The sequence below is a fragment of the Camelus ferus genome, chromosome 10 (assembly GCF_009834535.1).
Source record: "Camelus ferus isolate YT-003-E chromosome 10, BCGSAC_Cfer_1.0, whole genome shotgun sequence".
NCBI classification, from domain to species: domain Eukaryota; kingdom Metazoa; phylum Chordata; class Mammalia; order Artiodactyla; family Camelidae; genus Camelus; species Camelus ferus.
In genome coordinates this window covers 46,240,468-46,256,266 of record NC_045705.1, presented here as the reverse complement: position 1 = coordinate 46,256,266, position 15,799 = coordinate 46,240,468, and the positions used below count along the sequence as shown (strand labels likewise).

The 15,799-nt window shown below is 51.1% G+C and overlaps 2 protein-coding genes across 5 annotated transcripts in view; one reads left to right on the top strand and one right to left on the bottom strand.

The window, feature by feature from the left end:
- USH1C (USH1 protein network component harmonin) overlaps nucleotides 1-10,476 on the bottom strand; it is a 44,991-nt gene extending 34,515 nt beyond the window's left edge. For all 4 annotated transcript variants that reach the window (XM_032488921.1, XM_032488922.1, XM_006195133.3 and 1 more), the window contains exons 1-3: nucleotides 10,329-10,476; nucleotides 1,615-1,682; nucleotides 58-201 (exon numbers count right to left, since the gene is read on the bottom strand). In XM_032488921.1, coding sequence (XP_032344812.1) covers nucleotides 58-201; nucleotides 1,615-1,682; nucleotides 10,329-10,364 — 248 coding nt within the window. In that variant the 5' untranslated portion in view covers nucleotides 10,365-10,476. The remainder of the gene's footprint in view (nucleotides 1-57; nucleotides 202-1,614; nucleotides 1,683-10,328) is intronic.
- A 2,435-nt stretch (nucleotides 10,477-12,911) lies between these two features.
- Nucleotides 12,912-15,799, top strand: part of OTOG (otogelin) — an 86,049-nt gene continuing 83,161 nt past the window's right edge. The window contains 3 exon segments of the mRNA XM_014568021.2: nucleotides 12,912-13,491; nucleotides 14,120-14,180; nucleotides 14,345-14,405. Coding sequence (XP_014423507.2) covers nucleotides 13,395-13,491; nucleotides 14,120-14,180; nucleotides 14,345-14,405 — 219 coding nt within the window. The 5' untranslated portion in view covers nucleotides 12,912-13,394.

Here is a 15,799-nt window from a genome sequence, read left to right as displayed (position 1 = left end):
TCTATCCCACGGTGACACCCCCCCACCCCTGCCTCCAGCCTCTGGCTCCCTCCGCACCTGGAGCGCCGGGGGGTCAGCTGGTCGTACTCCACCTGGTGCTTCAGTGGAATCAGAGGCCTGATGGCGTCAAACAGGGGCAGGCGGCTGGGCTCGTTGATGACCAGCTTCAGGTCTCCCACAAGCACGGCCACGTCCATGGTCCTGCGGAGACATGGGGACTGTGCAGCCTCACCCACAGCCGTGACCTCTGAGACTCAGGATCCCCAGGGGAAGCAGTCCAGGGATAGGTCATTACCCACCAGGCCCTGGAATTGAGAAGTCTCCTGAAAAGACAGGGCCCCTAACTCTGGGCCAGATGCCTCAGAAGGGTTTGTTCTCCCATGTAAGTATCCCAAGGAAACTGGTTAGGTAGGGGTTGTTAACCCATTCTGCAGATGAAATCAAGCCAGGATTCAAAAAGCCCAGCATCTTGCCAGTCAGGAGACCTCTGTGAGTGGTGGTGAACTCTCTCATCCCCTGGTTTCCTGCTTTGGAGCTGCAGCTGAGCTCTGGGAATTCTCCCCTCACATTCTCTCTCACAAGCCTTCTCCTCACACTGTTCAGACCCTCAGCATTTGGCTGGCACTTCTCCAGCCAAATGTTTACTCTCAGCTCATCTTGTTTTTAAATGTCTGTCACTCCCCTTCTCAAAACCCTTCGATGGCTCCCCACTGCCCAGAGGACACAGCCCATCCTCCTTGGCAAGCTCAGGGCCTCCACAATCTGTCCCCGTGGAAGTGCCTGGGCTAGTGGCTGTTTACGACCTCTGTGTGCCCAAGTTCTACTCCTCAGATTACCTGTCACTTCCCAGTCACTCCCTGGACTTCTACATCTCTGCACCATTGCTAATGTTGAGCTCTCATCCTGGAATGTCCTCCCCTGATATTTCCACCTGTCAAATCCTTCTTACCCTTCAAAACCTAGCTCAAGCCTTCTTGGTCCTCCCCCCGCAGTTAGTGAAAACTCCGTTCTTCATATTCCTGCTGTTAACCTCTACTTAGCAGTTATTTTCCTGGAACTTGTATTAGAGTTCCTTGTGTTTGTGGTGTCCGCCCACCTCCCCACACTAGGCCATGAGTTAGCTGAGGAAAGAAAGTAGATCTTGCTCATCTCCAGATTCTGCATGGTGCCCAGCCAGTGGCAGGAGCTTAAAAATGTTGCTGAATGTATCAAAAAGGTGAGTGATAACAGACATCTGATGCTGGCACTGGGGCCAGATGGCATTTCCTGTCCTATCCCAGCAGTCACACTACTGGCTCAACATGTCTGGCTACTTGACAGCCTCCCCCATCAGACCTGTCAGCAACCTGAGGGTAGCAATCTGTGTGTCTTGCTCACACATGTACCCCCAGTCCCTAGTACAGAGCAGCACAGCATTTGTGTAAATATTTGCTGAGACAAGTGAATGGCGTATTCATTTGATTCCCAGGAACGACTGAGCACTCAGCTTCTGCCTCCCTGAGCTCCCCAGGATGGGAGGGGGAGGATGTTCTGTCTCAGAACAACCCATCCCAGGGCTCCCTGAAGACAGAGGTACCCAGGCTGGTCCACAGGAGCTGGACCCATCATACTTACTGGTGGTACATCCGCAACACATCATAGAGATAGTCCTTTTCTGCATCATTTTCAATCAGAAAATCCACCTGGAAAAACCCAAGGGCAGAATTTCATCTCCGGGCCCAGCACCCCCCCAGCAGATCCCAGGGAGAGGAAGTCCACTGCTGGGGGACCACCTCAGTATCTCCTCAGGGTTGTGAGAAGAGGAGGAGAGCCAGAGGCCAGGCTGGCCCTCTGTCTCCAACACATCAGACTGTGGAGACCACCCCAATGTGGTCAGAGGAGTACCTCTATGCATCCACATGTGGTCTGGCTGAGCCTTGTCCCCAGGAGGGGTGATGCGTGTGCACACACATATCATACATGTGACCACCACGTGATAGCGATGCAGCCGTGCTGTGGATCACCTCCATGGCTATGCCATTACGTCCAGGTGGCTACACTAATGTTGGCTGCCCGGTCTGGAAGAAGCCCATTGTCTTACCTGATGGTGGCTGTAGTGCCGGATAACTGCTTTCAGAAAGGATTTAGGCCATTCGTTCAGATAGCACATCCCACCCTGCCACGCACCCTACCACTGAATTCTTCCCTGTCCAGTCCTGGGCTGGCCCTGACTTCTGGCCACTCCTTCCCCTCCCCAGGTCCCTGTATGTCTTCTCTCCCACCCCAACACCAGGGGGAGAATCAGGTTACATTATTTCAACTTCACTGACGTCAATGGCTGGGAGTCCAGGGTCGGGGTCAAGAGCTGTTTCAGTAGCACCTCAATCCCAGGGGAAGCTGGTGGGCCAGAAGCCCTGAATTCCACCCCTAGAGCAGCTCAGTGTGAATCTCTATGCATTACATCCTTAGCTCTCTCTTTAGCCCAAGATTGAGTGAGAGGGCAGGGTGGAGACTCAAGGGATTCTAGGGCCCTGCCTTCTTCCAGCCCCCAGGCCCAACAGCATGGTCCTCAGCCCACAAAGGGAGAAGCCGCTGCTGGAAGCTGCAAGTTCCCACCTGATCAGTCCTCAGAGGAGGGCCGGAGCAACTTTGCTTCTTTCTGTGGGTGTCTTAAGGGTTCTAGAAGGCTGGAACTTTGTCCCTCCCAATACAGAGAGGACATAGTGGGCCCAGCCGCCCTGGAGATTTCTGGCCTGAGCAGTGGGTACAGAGTGCAGATTTCTGGTCTCCACCCAAGTCAGGCCTTTCAGGGAAAAAAACTCCAAGGCCTCTTTGAGCCAAAATTTCAAACCCTTTGCTTGCAAGATGATCTCCTGTATCTCTAATCTCCATCTCTCACCGCTGCACTGTTGGCTTGGTCCATAATGAGCAAGGGAAAAGAACATCTTTGGGATGACTCTTGGAGCCGCAGATGTTCTGCTCTCTAGAAGCATAAAAACCTCATCTGCTCTGGTTGCAGTGAGGACACACTGACCAAAGGGCTTCTAGCCCAATTCCAGCCGTGGGGGCGGGGGGTGACACAAGACAAAGAATAGGAGAGAGAATCTCTTATTGGCTGAGGCCAGTAAGACTGAAGCTCTCTCGCACCCCTCCTTGCAGAAATGCCTCTTGTTGCATTATTAAATGTAAGAAGTGAGGCAGTGTCCTCGGTAGACAGCACTGGGTGGAAAGTGGGAGTGGAAGGCAATTTCCAACGTTAGAACCTAGGATTCTGCTTTTCTGCCTTCCTGGGTCAGGCACAGATCACCTGGAGATGCTGTTTGTGGAAAGAGCCTGTTTCCGGGGGTCCCGGGCTCCTGGTCCTTGTGGGCAGCTGTCCAATGCTGATCATGGCATCCAGAGCCCCCACTCAGAAACCACATCCTACCAGTCCTCCTTCTAAGGCAGCCCACAAAGTTCAGCTCTTTACCCTGATATCCACCCACTCTCACCAGTTAGGTCACTCCAATCCTGGTTTTCAGTTCTGCCCTTACCCGCTCTTCCAGGGTCATGTCCATCATTTCCTAAGTGGGACTCAGGCTGCAGCTGAACAGACCCTTCCTCCAACACACTGGAACCTCCCCATCCTCACTCAGAATGTCCCATCTACCCCCATAAACTGAACTCATCCTCCTGAAAAATTATCCACATACCATAACATCTGGGAAAACATGTCCGATTTATGTAGAATGCTCTTTAAATACAAATCTAAATGATAAATCAAAATGCTGATAGTCTTGTGACCTGACCAAGGCCCCATCCGGGAGTGTCTCTGAAGAGACTCAGGGATAACAGCTCTGTTTTGTTCTTTGACCACACCCGAGTGGAAACACAAACTCACACCTCACTCCTTAGGTTTAAAGGCCCCAAGGAAAACAGTTGGGAGGGATGGAACTTTCTCTGGGAGCCTGAACGTGCAGTAACATCGCTGTAATTCAATTTTCACTTTTTAAATATTTTTAAAACTTATAGGGTGTCCCCTCCTTCTGGAATCTTGGTTGAAACAAACTCCCCAGGAGGGTCTGCCCAGCACCACCCCAAGGATCAGCTTCTGGGAGCCCTGCCCTAGGGCACTTTGTACCAAAGTCTTGTGCCCAGGTACCTGTAACACACCTGGCACACAGCAGGTGTTTGGTCGTTGCCATGCCATGCACACGTGCACAGTGCTCAGTGCTGCCTGCCAAATGATGAATGAACTCCAGCTGCCTTAGTCTAGAGCCTTCCTTCCATCCTCTGGGCCCAATCCTGAGTCACTTTCCCATCACTCCTTAGTACACAGCCTCCTGGATCTGTCTCCTCTTAGCTCAGTTCCAGTCCCAGACCCACACAAGATGGTCTTCCCTGCCTTCTCCCATTTGATCCTTGCCCTCATTTAAGGGGAATCCAAGCCCCTCTTGCAGAGTCTTTCCTGACCATGCACAGCCCAGAGCCTCCTCATTGACCTCCCAGCCTGAGGCCCTTTTTTCCTGGCTCCCTCATTCAGGCCAGACTTGGCTTACATACTGTCCACCATGTCTGAAGAACTCTGCTTGTATGATCCTTAACCTCCCAACAACCCTCTGAGGGGGATGGATGTTATTATCCCCATTTGACAGATGAGGAAATCAAGGCTCAGAGAAGTGGCAGAGAATAGACTCCACCCTATGCCTGGCTCCAAAATCCCTACGTTTTTTTCTTTTTCCAAACTACCTCATGAACTTCCTTGTTTGCATTTGTCTAATACACATTTATTGTACACCAATTGTGTGCAAGATAGCATGTCTTCTTTGTCCAGCTAGATTTAGAAAGCTTTTCCTTTTCTTGGATCCCTCTTCATGACAGGCACAGAAACCCTAAGGAGCCCACCCATCTGTAAATAACTGTGTGTGGTGGGGTCTCTTTACCACATCGATTCCCGCATCCCTGCATCAGCATTCTCTGTGCTCTGCTGTGGGCTTCTCTGGGTGAGAGGGACACACTCTCTCCACCTCACAAGGTTCAGGCCTCTCGTGTGGGGCACTGGAGGCAAATTCAGGCTTTGGCTTTGGGTCTTGTCCAGCCTCATCTCCCTACCTTCCTCCCATGGACTGGCCCACAAGACAGCAGCACAGGGGAAGCTCATAAACCTTCAGCTCGTGCAAATTCAACTCCATGCCTGCACTCAGCCAAAGACAGAGAAAGAGAGCAAGAAAGCAAATTAAATAATGCATGTTGTTCCGCTGGGTGACATCTGCCCTCCCGGGCCGTGGTGGGGATCAAATGAGTGAAACGTCTGTAAAGTACTTAGAATAGTGCCCAGGGCCCCTGAAATTTCAAGGGCTCTAAAATGTGTGCTAGATCTCTTCCTTTTTGCCTCCAGACCCCAAACCTAGCCTTCTCTGTCCAGTTTTGTGTCCCAGGAAGCTTTGCCTGGGCTCCCTGCCCTCTGCTTCCTGCTGTGTGCAGCCAGTGGGGTGGTGAGAGGGCCTGAGGAGAAAGGGAATGGGGTTCTGATTGCCCAGCTCCCTCAGTGCTGGACCACCGTGGGGCAGGTGCCCTCACCTGAGGCTGCCGCGTCTGACTGGTGTCTCTCAGCAGCCTGGCTCTCCCTGGTTCTGGGAACCCCCTCCCCCTGCCCCTTAGGACCCCATGGCTTCCTGCTGCTGTCCCCCTCAGGCTGTGTTACCATACCTTGTCAGTTCACCCATCCCTGCCCCTCCTTGTAGGCAGTCCCTTCATGAAACCCTTGTTCCCCATTTGGATGAGCCCCCTGCTTCCTGCTGCACCCCTGGCTGGTGTGGAACATTAGCTGTTGGTACTGGTGGTACCAGCAGTACTTCTTCTCTGTGAGCTCTTCCTCCACCTTTAAGTCTCCTCAAATGCCAGCTCTCCTAGGTCAAGCATTTCCTCAGGCTCCCTCACAAAGCCTGTCCTGTCATTCTCTGTGCACATGACAGCACTTTGTTCCCACCTCTGCTATGGGACCCATTGAGCTGTGCCGGACTTTCTTTCTTCACCTACCTGTCTCCCTACTAATCCATATGTGGCCTCAACACAGGCCTGGGGGAATGTGGAGGGCGAGGCCACAGGCCTTTCCCCATTGGGGTCTGTACCTCTCTGTGCTTCAGTTTCCTCATCTGTAAAATGGGGATAAAGTTATCTCATAGGATTTCATCCTTCTATGAGGGATTGAAATTTGTTTTTTTTTTTTTTAATTATTCACTAAGTTAATTAATTGGTAAATACTTAGAACAATGCCTGGAAAGCACCAAGTTCTAAGTGTCTGTTAAATAAAACTAAGTAAGACTAGATAAATACAAATTCTTTGTTCTCAGAAGCTGGGAGAGAGTGGACCATCCATAAATGTTGGCGGGATGAATGGATCTAGCTCCACTTCGGCCCAGGCCTTCACAGCATGCATTCGAGAAAGTACTGGGTTTATTTGACTCTTGTTTTATTATCCTCCATCTTTTTAAGAGACTTGTGTCCTGCTAATTAGTTGGTAGACTTTGACCCAGTGTTTGGCCCAGCTGATCACTCCTTCCTTTCGCTGTTCTCCTGTCTTGCTGTTCTTTCTCCCCTTCCTCTCCTCTACAGGTTGGGATGCCCTGGGCTCTGTCCTGAGTCTTCTCTCCATCTGCATGGTTTCCCTAAATGACCTCATCTGTCTCTGAGGTTTAAATATCATTTATACCCCAAGGACTCACTGAGGCTTATCCCCAGCACAGACCTCTCCCCTGATTCTCACACTCCCACAGCTACTGGCTTTCTCAGTCACTTCACTACCTGAATGTCGAAAAGGCATCTTCAATCTAAAACATTCATGTATCCTGGATCTGGCCACTCCACCTAGTCCAACCCCCTCCTCCCCCTAGACCTGGGCTACTGCAGGAGCTTCCTAACTTTGGCCCTCTCAGTCTATCTACCAGCAGTCAGAGCAATCCTTTTTAAATGTAAGTTATGTCACTTCCATGCTGGCTTCTCTCACTTAGAACAAAGCCCCAAATCCGGAGTGAGGCCTATCAGGTCTCCAGTATCCCTCTGATCCATCTCCCACCACTCTTCATTCTGTAATTTCTCTCAGAAACATCATTCTACTTGCTGTTCCTAAAGAAGGCAAGCATATACTTGCCTCAGGGCCCTTGCACTTGCTGTTCCCTCTTCCTGGAATGCTCTTCTGCATATATCCTCATGGCTCCTTCCCTTCCTTCTTCTAAGTCTCTGTTCAAATAGCACCGCTTCAGAGGCCTTCCTGACTGCCCTATATAAAGTACCACTTTGTTACTCCCTATCCCCTCACCTCATAGCATTCATAACTACTTCGCATTATGTGATACTTTCATTGGTTCACTTGTTAACTGTCTGTCTTCCCCACTAGAATGTGCTCTCTAAGAGGGCAGAGACTTTGTGTTGTTATTCAATGGTTAGAGTACTGCCTGGCATATATTATTATCTCAGTCAGTATCTATAGCATATGCATGAATGAATGATTAGCAAATCCCTAGAAGGCAGGGGCTCTTTCTGATCTTCTTATTTATTCCCACAGGCCCTCCTGCCAGATGCCTAGCCTCAGGCAGGTACACCACAGATATCCATAAATGCATGACTGCTGAACAGGCAATAAATCCTTTTTGAACAAATGAGTAACCAAGTTCCTGCAAAGTGCAGGTACAGTGAGCAGAGGGGAGGCCTTGTTTTAAAAAGCTGGTTCTCTGAGGGAGAAGCCTTAGTTTCTGATGCCCTGTCCCCTTGCCTTGGTATCCTGGCCCAAGGCTGTGACCAGGAAGGGCATGCAAGTGCTGCTGGTGGCCTTGGGGAAACTGCACAAGTCCAGAGGACAGACTCCACTCAGTAGCCTCGACTCTGTTGCCTCATCCAACAGGACACTCTGCAGGCATCAACTAGGAACAGCGTGGCCATTTACCAAATGATGACTATATGCCCAGAGTAGTCAGGACTTGACTTCCTACTTAATCCCATCTCTCCCGTAAGATAAGTACTATGAATCTCATCTCACAGCTGAGGAACCTAAAACTCAGAAAGATTAAGTGACTTGCCCAAGGTCTCACTGGCAGCGAGTGACAGGATTGGATTTGACCCCAGTTTTGCCTAACTCCAGATAATAGACAACAACAGTGGACATTTTCTGAGGACTCACTATAAAGGCCAGGGTCTATTTAAGCTCCTTACACATGTGTAGCTCTCATCCAGCACTCACAATAAACTTACTAGTTAAATATTATTGTTATCCTCATTTAACAAATTGGAGAACTCAGGCACAGACATGTTAATAACTTGCTCCAGGTCACATAGCCCATTCCATGACAACACGCTACCTTTAATGTTACCTACAACTGACTAAGGATTTAGATTACAAACCATTCCCAAGGGGTAAATATGTTCTAAAGCACCAAGGAAGGGACATCTAGAAAGCAATCAACAGCAAGCTATAAATTTCACCCAGTATGCCTGTGTGCCCTCATCTCTCTCCTCTGCTGCTTCATCCTGTCTCCCCAGTTCCTAGATGATCTCCAACCTGGGAGGGGAAGGCTGCTGCGGCCTCCAAAGCAGCAGGGCACAAAGTCCAGCCCAGGCCTTGCTCATCATGCCCCGCCTGCCCTGCCTGCACACACAGGAGCATTAATAGGTAATGACTCTTGCAATGAGGAAGAGCAGAACAGTGGAAACACAGAGGCCTGAGGCCCTTTGGAGTCTGTGTGGCCCGGGAAGGAGGAACAGGAGCTAATTCAGGGGCTGAGTCAGCCACCAGGGACCCTAGAAATAATTGTCTCAAAGAGGCAAAGAGAAGTACCCCATAGGGAGAAGGCAAAAGAGGACCCAGCATTACTTTCAGCCCAGGGGCAGGAAACTGAAATTCAAGCCTGAGTCTTCTTGGGGTGGGGGACGGGAGGTTGTGCTCCTTCCAAGCGGGTTGCCTGAAATCAACACTCACCAAATGTCCTCAGGGGCTGAAATTTCTCCCCTCACATCCCTTTGCAACAGCATGTGCTGGTGAACACTGTCTCACAGGTCCCCTTGCTATTCACCAGCCCCCATACTCCTGCTTGAACTTCCGGTTATCTCTCTTCCCGGAGATCCCAAGGACCTCCTTTTTAGAAGACTTCTATCAGTATGAGCTGCCCCCTTATGCTCCCACCAAACCTCAATCCCACCAGCACCCAGTCATGAGTAGTTATTAGTGTAGGGTCTTCCTCTGGCCCACATGACCAGCAGTTTGAGGGCACAGACTGGGTCTGGCACAGAGCAGGTGCTCAAAATATGTTTCTTAAGTAAACAACTAACCATTGGCCCCTAGCCCCAAGCCCTTGGCCCTTCGTCCCTGTGGCCCCCACACTGGCGGGCTCCTCGGGCTCCCCAGGGCCTCTCTGTGGTAGAGGGGCTAAGAATCTCGATCTTGCCTACTTGAGCTCTGTCCCTCAGTCCTGGGAAGGGGTTTGGCTTGGTCTAAAGACCCCTCTGGGGTCTGTGAGGGCCTTAAGGCAGTCACCTGTCCCTCAGGAGGGGCCTGTGGGTAGCTCCAGACACCCCTGGCTTCACCCTTGGGCTCTGAGGCATCCTCAGGCCTGGTGGGGAGGACTGCTGGGTCTCTTCAAATGGTCTTCTTTGGCCTCAGGGCCTCAGTGACTCTTGCACAGTTCTGGAAACAGCTTTGGAAAGCCTGGGTGAAATCTAGTAGCTTTCAGTGATGGTCTCTGAGGATCCTGGGCCACCAGTGAGGCGCCTCACAGGGACACAACAAGGGAGTGCCTAAAGGATATGGCCGACTCCCAGAACCTCCTCCCTTCCTCCCACTGCCCCCTGGCCAGCACCAGTTCCTCAGCAGCTTTTCAGGCCCTAAGAAATGCCCTTAAGTGGGGAGGGGGCTGCCTGAAGTGTTTCTAACTAGAATTCTGAGGTCAAAGGACAGAGAGAGACATCCAGTTCCCCTCCCCACCAGTCCTCACCTCTCAGGCCTTCTCTACCCACTCCAGCAGCCCAGAGCTGGCAGCACTAGGAGGGAGGGGGATTTGCCCACTATGGGGCATCTCAGAGAAATATCTGTCTCAGGCCAAGAATAGAAGGAATTCTAACCCCAGAGAAGTCCCAGTCCTGGAGGGCAGGAGAAAGGACACTTTCAGGAGAGCAGTTTAGGGGTTTTTACAGTCCCAGGGCTCCTCCCTCATTTTACTGAGGAACCCTGCTGGCAACCAAGACCCTCCGGTCCCAGCCCACGCAGAGCCCATAGATCCGGCTGGGAAAGGTTGGGGTGGTGCTGTGGTTGTTCATCTTCCACCCACCCTGCCCCAGACATCGGGGTCCTGGGCGCTTAAGGGGCCCCTAGCAGCTCTGACCTTGTGCCGGAATTCTCGGGCCACCTTCCGGTCCATGGCTGGGCCAGATGGAGCCCCTCGCTACAAAATTAGCTTCTGCGCTCCTTCAAGTGCCGGGGGCCGGGCTGCCCTGAGCCAGCACAGGCAGCGACCGCGACAGGAGCGCCTGGGCGGGATGGGGCGGGGCCCGGGGCGGGCGGGGCGGGGCCCGGGCGGAGTGGGGCGGGGCCACTGGGAGGCGGGAGGCTCCTGTACCGAATCTCGTCGCCTCTTATTGACGCCCTGGGGTGCAAATGGGCTGGAGTGTGTGTATGCGGTGGTGGCGGCGGTAGTTGGACTTGAGGCTGGTGCTGCTCTAGGAAAGGCTCCCAAACACACGCGGTTGAGGGAAAGGATCTCAGGAAGCCATCCGTCACCCTTACCAGGCATCTCACCTTCTGCTTACATTCCGTTATGGCCTCCTCCGTGGGCTTTTCCCACTTGGAAGAAATCTTGGTTTTGTGAATTCCTTGGGGCTGGGTCTTACTGTGTCCCACAGGGCCCTGAACCAGTGGGTGTGAGTGCCCCACCCCTCCAGTCTCACACAGACACACACATACTCACTGAAGCACGAAAGTTCCTGGCAATGACAGCCTGCTTTATAGCCGACCTTTACCCAGGGCCCAGGCCCCATCTGGTTCATTTGTTTCAATTCCAAAGAAGTTTGCCCAACTCCTAGGTCTAGTGCTGGGGTGCAAAGACAATGATGAATCAAGACTGAGAGGAAAGAGGAGGCCAGAAGAGGGGTAATAAAAGCAGATGTGGATAGAGAGAGTGGGCACCTTTAATTACTGAGCTTGTTCATGGATTTAACCCAGGTTGAAGGCCTGCCTTGTTTTCACCTTGTGGAAGGGCAGGGGACAGGAAATGGACAGCAGCCCAAATCAGTGAACACTTACAACTGTAGCTTCAGGGATGCCTAAAGACCCTTTGCAGCACCCCCTCCCCCCAATAGCTGAAGTTATTACCAGCAGACTGTTTTCACCTTGGCTAAATTATTGTCTAGTTTAAGATGTAAATCCTTCCTGAAGAAAAACCTAAAAATATCATCCATGTTCTCACCTTAGTATTAACTAGTTAAGTCAAAGATAAAAGGGAAAGACTTGTGGGATTTTCAAAGGTCCAGGAAAGACACACATAATATATATCCTTCCAACTTACTTTGTTGATTTTCTGCATTTCATAACTGTATCATAGGATTGTTTATTTCCCACACAGAATCCAGGCAGAGCAGCAATTGCCCTTAAGAGGGGGAATGCCATCCACTGGCACCCCAACTCTTCTTTTACATGACCTCTGTCCCCGCAGGCTCTCTTCTTAAAACGCTTCCCTCTTGGCTTTCAGGACAACACTAGGTCCTGGTTCTCCACTGTTACCAAGTCCAAGCTTGCACTGCTCACTGAACAACAGGCCAATAAATGGAGAGACGAATTGTTGGGGCAAGGAACAGAAATTTTGTTTGGAAAGCCAGCAGACCAAGAAGATGATGGACTAGTGTCCCAAAGAACTATCTTCCCCAGGTTAGAATTCAGGATTCTTTTATACTAAAAGGGGAGGGGGTGTGGTTCGTTGCTGCAAACGTTGCTGCAGACTTCTCAGTGCTGTGCCAAAATCCTTTGTTCTTGCAGTTGTCCAGGTAAGTCCTGCCACAATGTTCCTATAAATCTCCAGCAAGACAAATGTTATTGTTTATTCTGCAACTTTTTATCTCTACATGGATGGAAAAGTGTTATACTTGTAAAGGTCAGAGCCTAGAAAATGGGCTAGCCTGTGTATTTCAGGCCATAGGCAACATTCTTAATTTGTAGCAAAAGCAACAGAATACAAAGGTTAAAGTAAAAGAAAAGAAATGAAGTCAGATTTGTTCTGAATGTTCCTTTTCAAGCTTCCTCAGAGATAACCCTGCCTTCATTCATTCCTTAACCGGTGTTCAGGCTCCATCCTTGGCTCTCTCCTTTTCATCTTACCATCTAAGCCCATGGCTTCAAATACCCTGTATGGGGATAGATATGTGTGCTTTATTTACCATTTTATTCCCAGAACAATGTGTGGTGAGGAGTAAATGTTCGACAAATTTGTTGAATAGATGAATGAATTAATGCATCCCAAATGTGTACCTCTGCCCAGGGGTCTAGGGGGGCCAGCACTATCATCACCACCATCATCTACAAGGCCTGGCATCTAGTTGGTGTTCTAACACTAGCTGTTCAAGTGAAGGATGCAAAGTTTCCTAAGGCTCTCAGACCCACATTTCTACCATTTTTAAATTCCTCCTGAACAGAGAGTATATCTCGTTCACAAAATTTAAGTTGTTGTTGTTGTTATTATCATTATCATAATCATCATTATCATCAAAGTTTTGCCTTGATTGGAGCAATAATATGGTAGTGTGAGACACTTCTGTCATTCAGTCAGCATTTCCCAAACTGAGGCCTGAGCTAGTGCTGGACATACAGAGGACTAAGGCATGATCCATTTCCTAGAGGTGCTCAAAACTGGGGGTAGGGTGGGGACTTGGGAACTCAAAAGGCTGTAGTGGGGAGTAGTAGGGGGCACAAGCTAGCACTCTGCAGGCGCGAACCTTGGTTCTGCCACTGACCACCAAGTAGCACGTAAAAGGAGAGCATAGGACAAGACTCCTACCAGCATCTTGGGTCTCTGGTGTAAGCAGCTTCCAGAACCCAAATTTCTGAGCCAGGAATCTCTGAGGAGCAAGGGATGTTGGTTGCTGCACAAACCGCCTGCCTCCTTGCTCCCTAAAGGGACTTAGGGCTGCGTGACCTGAATCCGGCCTCCCCTAGGGAGGGACAGCCGAAGGGCAAAGGCGGGGCCACCGCCAGGAGCCTGAATTATGGTAATGAGCTGGGCAGTCCAGTCACTTTAGCTCAGGGCGGAGCCAAACGCCTGGGAGGAGGGGCCAAGGGAACCCTGGGGCAAGAGAGCGAGCGGGACGGCGGCCTCCCGAGTTGAGGTGTGACTCTGCCTTCGCTGGAGAGGCTCTCGGAACCCTGGCCGTGCGGTCAGGCTTCCCAGTCCCCGCGAGCCCTTATGGCGGCCCCGGCGTCCGCGTTCTGCCTGCTACTTGCTTGCGTCTGGCTGCCCCGGGGTGAGCCGGCGGGGGAGACCTTGCCCGTGCAGTCTCTCGGTGAGAGGGGTGTGGACTGGGGGACGCCGCAGGCTAGGGGACGCCGCAGGCTAGGGGAACGGTTAGGAGGATGGGCCTGGGCAAGTTGGTGAGAGGGAGGAAGAAAGAAAGAAAGAAAGAGAGGAAGGGAGGAAGGGAGGAAGAGAGAAAGGGAGGAAGAGAGAAGAAAGAAGAAAAGGAAAGAAGAAAGAAAGAAGAAAGAAAGAAAGAAAGGAAAGAAAGAAAGAAAGAAAGAAAGAAAAGAAGAAAGAAAGAAAAGAAAGAAAGAAAGAAAAGAAAGAAAGAAAAAGTTTTGAGGTAGGGTGAGGGGACAGCCAGGGAGTGGGTCAGGGGCGAGGAGGTGCAGAAGGAAAGAGGCCAGCGACAGTCAGGGGAATGGGTCCCAAGCTGGGAAGAGAACCAGAGTGGGGCACCAGAGAGAACTGGGGCACAGAGAGTGGGAAGGAGGAGGGAGACCCTTGTTGAAGAGTTGCCAAGGAGGAGGAGAAAGGATTTGAGAAGGCTTCAGGGAGAGAGAATGGTGGTGATGCCGAGGGTGTGGTAGAAGCTTCCTAGCCCATGGGGAACATGTGATGGGAAGCCAACAAAGGGAGGCATAACTTGAGTGGAGAGTAATCCCCCTCCCCAGCCGCAGCACTCACACTCCGGGGCAATGCAGAGCTGCAGCCAGAGCCAACCCAGGATCCCAGGTGAGTAGGCATGAGCTTGTGGCGGCCCCACCCAGTGGTCCCATCTTTATTCCTGTTGTGGGTGACCCCAGGGGTTAGCACAGAGAGTGGGATGGGCCTGGGGGTGTGGGGAGGCATGGCCCACTCCTATCCCTTCACCCAGTCCAGGCTTGTTTCTCATCTAGCCACAGCCATCAGGAGGCGATCCTTGCCATAGAGGATGCCACCACTGGGATGGGAAGCCAGGTAAGGGGAGGCCTGCGGAAGGGGGCTTCCCTGGGCAGGGTCTTGTTTCTGTCTGGATCTGAGGCCTGCAGGGAACGTCATAGGTTGGGGGAAGGCTAACTCTGCCGTCATTCAGAAGTTTGTTCAAGGTTATTCTGAAAGTTATTCAAATAAGAATCCTAGTAAGTGTCTGAACTATGCAAATTTGTAAGATACTTCTATTTCCACTTTTCTAATCTCCTCGGGGCCCTGCAGCCGGCTTACTTATCTGTTTATCTTATAAAATGTTTTTTCTTAAGGGAGGAGGGCACTTATGTGCTATGATGAGGCAGCTGGGCTCTTTCCTCCCCTGGGTGAAAGTAGGAAGGTGAGCAATTAGGAGAGTGGCATCCTCTTTTCCCTGCCTGGCCTAAACCCTGTCAGAGGCCCCTCTTCACCCCCTGAGCAGTGCCCCAGCAGTGCTGACCAGAGAGGAGAGGCAAAAACCGGACCACCTGGTAAGTCTACAAGGAAGGATTGGTTGAGAAGCAGAGCCCTGAGCTCCTGCCCTCTGAGTCTTCACTATTCCCTATTGCCCACTCTCCCTGGATCCTCTGCTTTTGGGAGAGGTGGTGCTTTGCGTTCCCCCTTTGCCAAACGTCTTTGGTCTCTGGATCAGGTAACTCAGGTTCTCTTTCTAATCTTGGCCTGCATTTGTCTCCTTTCTCCAACCACAGACATGTTACAAATTCAGCCCACTCGAAGCCAGGTCCTGAGCCTTGGCTCATGCACCCTGGCCCTAGGGACCAGCCCTGGGGAGCTCCTGTGCCAGCAGGATGCGAGCATCATTTATTATAGAAAACAGTGTGTCCCAAATACCTGCCTTTTGGAAATAGATCATGGAGACCCCAGGGTAGGAGGTGCGAACTTATTTTCTAGTGTCTGGGTCGTGTGGGGTTTTGTTTCTCTCTTGCCTACTTTTCCAGGCCTTCAGTTTTAGAATCATAGTCAGGTACAGTTTGAATTGAAAGATCATGTCATCATTGTTTTTATTTATTTTTATTTTATTAAAACTTTTTTTCATCCTTTTTTTCATAGATGGGGAAATCAGGGTAGGTGAATGACTTGCCAGGGCCCCAGGCACAGGCAGAGCCAAGTCTCCTGGTGAAACCAGCCTGTTCCCCCGTATCATGAATGCCCCACAGGGCTCCAGGAATCCCTGTATTTCACTTGGGTAGTGATCCTTACTGAAGCCCCTCATTACCCTAGCAGGCTTCTTTCTTTGCTGGATTCAGGGATAGGCCTCCCGCTCTTTTCCTTGGTGAAACATCTACACCAGGCAACCCCAGTAGGTTTCTCACATTACTCCTTAGAGCAAACAAAAGGTTAGAGTGGCCCTCCTTTAAGGCTACTGGAGTGGGGGAGGGTGGGGAGGA